We start from the raw sequence: 7641 nt of genomic DNA on the forward strand, positions 1-7641 counted from the left end.
GCTCAACCTAGTCTAGTGTGTGAACACACCCTTTGAGAATCTATGAACACTCAAAGGTCAAAAGTGACCACTACTCTCTACACATTAACTATGTGTCCTAGAATCATATTCTATGACACATAACTAATGAGTTCCATATTCCCCATGACTAATGAGTCTCCACACTCCCCAAGGTTCTAGAGAGAGAGTGGGCGTTTTAGTGAGTTAATGAAGAGAGAGGGTGACTTTTAACATGTGTCATGGCTTTGCACTTTTGTGGATGTACTATTCATCATCTTTGCATGGGCGCTTAGTTTTGACAAACTGCTTGTCAATGTATTTGCATCCATCACATGCTTCATTATCATCATTTACTATTGTAGCGCATCTTTTCTCCATTGTCGTATTTAGGGGGTATTCAACCCTTGACCCTATTAATTTTGATGTTAACTCTTACAACATGGCCAAGTCCTTATCTTTTAATTATAGGTAACAAGAGCCTTCGTATTTGGGCTTCCCATTCACCTCAGCATTATATGTCATTATAAGCAACAACTTGCATTTGTTTTGTCAATATTGTAGTGCAATTAGGCATACCTTTGTCAAAGATGAATAGTTTGTTGCTATGTTCGAAAATGTACATAGCATACTTATTTTCAAGTGTGAAGTAGTTTGTTGCTATGATCCAAAATGTACATACAAATTTTGTTAATCAAGAATGGAACGTGTAGCGAAAACAATGTTGGGACCTTTATGGGCAGTATTAAAGTAGTTGTTTTGAAGAATGTTGATGCATTGGATAGCTTTAGCGTTAACTCATAAATGGTTCATAAATTGGTCACCCACTACTTTGTTCTTTCTTCTTTAACGATGATTGATGTATGGACAAGTCACTGAACCAATCTTTTGAAAGCTTCCATATGGAGCTATAGCCAATGATAGTTGTGTAAGTTATCATTTACTAACACCCAATCACCATTTGTTATCTTCATGGGACAAAGCGGTCGTCACTTATCAAAACTCTTAGTGGCAACTTCATGAGCTTCTACCCAATCTTTTTAGCCTCTTCCCCCTTGTGTTGAACATTAGGTGTTCTCTGTTGATATTGCAAACAAGTTATTGAACATTCTAACACAATCCAGTCAAGCTTGAGAAGGCAACATCTGAAATATTCACATATTGAAGGGGGGTTAGAGGGAGGTTTAAAATTTTCAATATATGAATAGACTTGTCTATACATAACCAATAGATAACAAGAGGACACAAGGCACATTGCCTTATAACATGGCAATATGGTGTGAACACGAGGGATGCTAGTCCCTATGAAGAAGAAAGAGGGTGCTAGAACCTAGTGGCATTGGCTAATAACACGTAAGTACTTCAAAGGAATCTCTAGCAAGATTAAGTAATATGATGACAACTAGCGGCAATTCTATTAGTTAGAATTGTGGTTACTGCTCGGACAGTTCATTGGCTCGCGAGAGAAGACACGAAGGCACGCACGAGGAGGGGCGGGAGTCTCAGAGGAGGATGACAATAATGCACGTGCGCGTGCTTGAACATGGATGGTGGGGACCCCGCACCCACCCACATACATACATATACATATACCCTAATCCTACCCACATACATACATACATACATACATACATACATATATATACCCTAATCCTACCCACATACATACATACATACATACATACATACATATACCCTAATCCTAGCCACATACATATATATACATTGTTTATACCCTAATTCTACCCACCCACATACATATACATATACCCTAATCCTACCCACACACATACATACATATACCCTAATCCTACCCACATGCATACATATACCCTAATTCCACCCTACCCTACTCTCTCTCTCTCTCTCTCTCTCTCCCATCAATGGTGTGAACACTCCCCCTCCACACACAGAGACAGAGCCAGAGAGGTAAGTCTCTGTCCTTGTGAATGAAGAAGAAATCAAAACGCCATAGCAATCACAAGGGAAGCAGAAACCGTAATACCATAGCCAATCTACCTGTACATACTTCATTCCAAGAGTAGGGCTATGGATGGGTCTCCTTCCTCCTCCCATCACAACCACAGAGACCCGATTCTTCATCGACAAGATTGGGAGCTTCTCTCCGCATCCACTCTGTTGACTCAGAGCCACATATTAGGGCTTGGGTTAGGGTTGGGATTGGGGCGAGAAGATGGAGATAATGGAGATGGATCTTCAGGGCCCACTTCAAGAGATTCAGGCAATTCTGTCGATGAAATGAATCCATCTTTCTTAAGCTTTTCAGGTGTCTATGGAAGAAGCTATATTCCTGCGGATATGAGTCAGATCTCTGCTATGTATAATAGTAGTACTAGTGCCAGTGCATCTGTTCTTGAACCTTTTACAGAAGGATGGGAACCTCAATTCAGAATAGCCGGGGCTCCTCTGCAAGAAGATTATTATGGAAGAGAAGATCCGTTTGTTGTGCTGGATTCAAATCTAGGTCTTCAGAGACATCGTCATCAGAACGAACCTTTTCTAGTCATGGATCAGAGCTTCCTTGCAGAACCCAATTCTATTATTATTACAGAAAAAGAAGAAAAGAAGACTTCTTCGCTGCGAGATTCTAATTCAGTGAGAAAGCAGAGAGAATCGGAGGAATTTGGTGCAGAGAAAGGGTTGGATGATGATGATGAAGAAGAAGAAGATGATGATGATGATGATGATGAAGATGAAGAAGAAGAAGAAGAAGATGGAGAGGGAAGTATGAAAGAATGCTCTTTTCAGGTGACTAAATTTACCAAAAGCAAAGTATCTTCTGTTTTCGGTGAGAAGATCTCTCAGTGGAATCAAGATAAGCATCTGTATCAGAGGTCTCATATTATATTGTCTGTTGCTATTGCCGCTGCTTTACTTGGAGTCTTTCTCTATCGCAAGTCAAACGCAAGCTGAAGATCCTATTGCTGAGGTACACACAATTTCGTATATGTAAGTTATACAAACTTTCATATATGATAATAGAAGACTATTTAAGATATTCCAAAGTTTTTATATGATCAAAAGAAAGATTGAGATATACAGGACTTCTCATATAATGAATAACAGTATAAAGTTAATGGATTAGACCATTAATCTCTGGTTACATATAAGCTAGTGTTATCAAACACTTAAATGGTCTGATAATTGGTGTTCTGACATAGTCTGATTGAACCACCTTAGTTTTCAGTTTGTTTTGGACATTACTAATATAGCATAGGCTATAGCTGAATAGGAATTTTTTCTGGTTGCAAGATGTTTTTATTCTGAAAAGATCAAACGTAATTGTCGTCGATCTTTCAAACTAGTCTAGTAAGACCGACCATCTAATTGCGTGCCTCTGTCTTCATTACAGATTAAAAATTGAAAACTTTTTTGATATGAACAACCTTTGATTCGATCTGGACGTCATGTATGAGGATACATATATATGCATATTTCTCAAGTATCGTGCATATATTCACGAAATATGATCAAAACTATGGCCTGGGAACACAAACGTATGACCCCAACACACACCATTTATTGAATCTATAGACATTTGTATCTTTTATCTTTCAATCGAAAGTGGAATGAGTGTAGATTACATATATGTTATCCTCTAGAGCTTTCATGAACAAAGAAAATGCTAGATCTAAGTTTGTTCTATCCCCCTACCCTATACTTTTGATTATTCAAGCATGTAAAAGGAAATATTTGGGGAGAGAATCCATGGTATTGGATTTTGTGGTGTCATTTTAGGACTCACAGTGCCCTCCATGTTTTATGGTCAACATGGTATTACTAATCATGTCTGTCAGTTGAAAGGTGTCTTGCAGTGATAATTCTTCTCTTTGCATCCCTTTGGGCTTCTGACATGACATTTTGATACATTATTTGCCAAGCGTGGCAACTGCATCGTATTCTTAGTGATCATATGATTTTGTATGGTGGTTTGTGGTTCATATATCCAAATTTCGCTTACATTGTGTGCATATGATAAGAAATATTTGGTGGCTTAAAAAATAAGAGAAATGCATTCATAATTAAGATATAAATATCCTATGCAGTTTATACCTATATAATGCAATCTAGATCACCTAATCATTATCGTGACTGAATCAAGATCTCACCTTTATGATCCATGAATTAGAGAGAGAGCATTTTAAATATTATGAAGGCAAAATGTAAAGAATTACATATTATGAATATTATTCAAGAATTGAACCTGGCAATGAGACTAAAGCCTACTCCTAGGATTATCCTCATTTTATGTGGATGTTCCATTTTGTGTGCTCATCTATAATGCTGAAGGAAGTATCTCTTTCATATTAGTAGATTGATTTGGTAATAGGCGTGGAAACTTTATAACATTGCAGACATGGTTTGCATATGTGAGAAGATTGTTTGGGACTTTGGGTCCAAAATCTTCACATTGTTACCCTTGTGAATCTCTGTTATCTTTTGTGAAGAATGTCCTTGGTGAGATTTTCATCATTATGAAGCTTAGATATACGTGTTCTAGCTTCTGATACATGGTTTGCATACATGAGAAGATTGTTTGGGAATTTGGGTCCAAAATCTTCTCATTGTTACCCTCGCGAATCTCTCTTATCTTTCGTGAAGAATGTCCTTGTTGAGATCTTCATCATTATGAAGCTTAGATATACCGCGTTCTAGCTTCTGATCCTTGTCTCCAATTATAAGATTGATGCTGATTTTGTGAAGGTTCCAGAACAGCCTTGAGAACATCCATTTCATTGTCTATTTTTGGGATTACTCAGGATTGCATGTAGATGGGAGTTTCTGATATCATGCGAGGATAGCTTTACATGTTCAGTACATTAACCACTCTCTGTTCACATCAGATGTCTTGGATACATATGTGACTCCTCTTCTGTGTAGGAATTTGATCCTTTCAAATCTCGAAATTTAACCAGAAATGAAGAATCTTGAGGGGGAAGATTGAGGGGCCTGCCAATATTGCTCCAATTAGAAAATTCTCATTTCAGAATGCTTATTATTATTTAGAGGGGCTTACAATTTAGAGTGGGGAAGATTGAGTTTGGCATTCCCACAATGTGAAGATAGGATTCTCTGAAACCTCGCTTTTGACTTTTCCAGAATGAACCTTGTTGGCCTGAAGCTTTATTTATATACTAGGACGGACACGCGCAACTTATTAGTAATTTAGAGTTTGAAGAGTTAATCATTCTGTAGACAACAACACATATGGCAGATTATTTATACTAGGATGGATACGATCACACAAAGTGGTAGTAGGCAGATTATTAGTAATTTTGGGTTTGAAGAGTTCATCATGATGTAGCCTTAAGAACCACTAAGGATGCAGTTTTACATATATTCTCATAACATGAACCCAAGCCAAGCCAATACCTGAATACTTAAGGCACGGACACGGAAGCATCAAGAAAGTGGTGTTTTGTAGTACCGCTTTCAATGTCAAGTTGATTTGATTGAGAGGAACTCGTATTGTTTTTTATGACTTCCAGTGTTATAAGCTAATAGTGGATATCAACGGCCTCGGAACTCTGACGAGGGGCCTTATTTCAAATGTTCCAACCATTCACCCAGTTTGCACTGGGCTAGTAACTATAGTTTGTGCATTGAGAAGTGGTGTGATGATGTATCACATGATTCTCACAAACTATAGTTTATGTATTGATAAGTGATGTGATTATGTATCACCTGATTTCAACAACTAGTAAGAAATGTCTATTTGCAACTTCTGGATACGCTTCTCAACGTGTTCCAATGCTATGGAACCCTAAAAGTGACTGCTTTTCTTCACGTTCCTCCCCAGTGACCTGGTCCCTGTTTCAAAATGTGAATAAAACTATGTGAAGGACCCTGGAACTTTTTGGAACATTTCTGTGCGAAAATATTTGAGCTGATAGTACAAAATCTTTTTTACTGTACAACCAGCCCAAACAAGCCTAAATTATCATGTCCAATTGTAATGTGAACCCATCCTTTAAAATTATTTTATTTTTCTTTATGCTTGGTAACTTTACAAGGCACTAAAAACAATTGTTTTAAAATTTCATGTTTTGTTTAGGATGTCTACTTATCAAGAGAACAGTGAAAGAATTTGAGCACTCACAGACTGTCATTCCAGGATGGATGGGATCAGTGATCATAAAATCTTGGACTTAAATTGCTCCTATGATTCTCGACAATTATTTTGTGTCCTTGTGGAAATGCAAATTTCCTGGGCAAGATGTCATGAAGGAAAGATTTTATTTATTGCTTTTGTTTTTCAATATGGGGTTGAAATAATAATAAACTTTCCGGAAAAGGCCCAACATGATCAAGAATCCTCAAAAAAAACGAAAGTATCGCTAGCTTATTTGATTGCCACCCCTTTTAGGGAATGGCTGGGAAGCTCCACATCATTGTTAAATACATTTGAGAGGGGTTCCCATGTTTGATATTGTGTCGAATGGCTCCTCATATCTGATAATGTCAAATATGTCTTAAATCTTGTAAGGGTCTGCAAGGTATCATATTGTTAAATCAAGTTTGCGATTGCTTTGAACTTACAAACACTATTGCAAAATGAATCTGATGTTCAAGTCCAGTTTTGTTAGTGAAATTCGTCTTTGGTAATATCAAAATCAGAGTTCTGACGATGACGAAAACATATATCTTCTGCTTTTGTGGTTTTGTGAATTACACATGGCATATGCATATGTTACATTTGTATTGGTGGTATTACCTATTTATTTGGTCATCTACGTACTCAAAATTCCCTAATTCCTTATACTCTAAATATGCTAAACCTCATTATTGTATTCTGTACTTATAATCCTTAACCCAAACCTGATGAGACAATCAACATGGAGAATGGCCTTTCGAATGTAATGTATTGATCACTTTGTGTAAAATGGGATGTTTGTACTTGTTTTCTTTGTTACTATAATCAAAATGTGATAACAACTTAGCTTCTGAATGAATGGAATTGTGCCATTGTCAAGGTATCAGCAACAGTGGATGTAAATGCATTGATTAGGGCTCTTTGATTCAATCATATATACAACACCAAGGCTCTCTATGGACATAACTAGGACTATTTTCTCATGGAGCTGTTTGATTCTAAACAATTTGGATGGTTCTGTAAGTTTACTCATGAGTTGGGGTCTGTTCGAACCGAAGATATAACCCTTTAATTAATAAATATGATGAGGGAGCACAAAGCTGCACTCTGTGAAAGATGGTATTGTATGCATGTTATGTTAGGTTTGTTGTCAAGAAAATCATGGGCCTTCAGATATATATCTTCAAAAAAGTGTCTATAAATTTGAGTCATCACTTTTTTTTTTAACTCTTGAGGTTAAAATCAATGTACATACTCTTGAATATACTGCATCTTCAAAGATATTGTCTTTCCACAGGATCCAAGGAACTCAAAAACCTTTTTGAATAATCCCATCATGGGATTGCAATTGGTATGATGTAAGCACATTATAGCTTCTTTCCAGCCATACATATGTACGATCTTTGTATATTAATACAAAACTTTCTTTCCATTAAATATTGTTTTTTGTTTATTTCAGGGAAAGTTTAGGACCTCAGAATATCAAGTTATTGTTTTTTTATAGAAACATCAATTAGTTCACAATACTT

The 7641-nt window shown here is 36.8% G+C and overlaps 1 protein-coding gene across 1 annotated transcript; it reads left to right on the top strand.

Annotated features, from left to right (window-relative positions):
* The first annotated feature begins 1920 nt into the window (after nucleotides 1-1920).
* On the top strand, nucleotides 1921-6604 carry LOC147864253 (uncharacterized). Its single transcript, XM_087320026.1, has 2 exons — nucleotides 1921-2947; nucleotides 6074-6604. Exon 1 carries the CDS (start codon nucleotides 2047-2049, stop codon nucleotides 2929-2931), a length of 885 nt encoding a protein of 294 aa, XP_087176152.1. The 5' UTR covers nucleotides 1921-2046; the 3' UTR covers nucleotides 2932-2947; nucleotides 6074-6604.
* Nucleotides 6605-7641: the final 1037 nt, after the last annotated feature.

The sequence above is a fragment of the Azolla caroliniana genome, unplaced genomic scaffold (assembly GCF_043228905.1).
Source record: "Azolla caroliniana isolate FFs.n. ecotype wild unplaced genomic scaffold, voAzoCaro1.0.p SCAF_5, whole genome shotgun sequence".
Classification (NCBI taxonomy): Eukaryota; Viridiplantae; Streptophyta; class Polypodiopsida; order Salviniales; family Salviniaceae; genus Azolla; species Azolla caroliniana.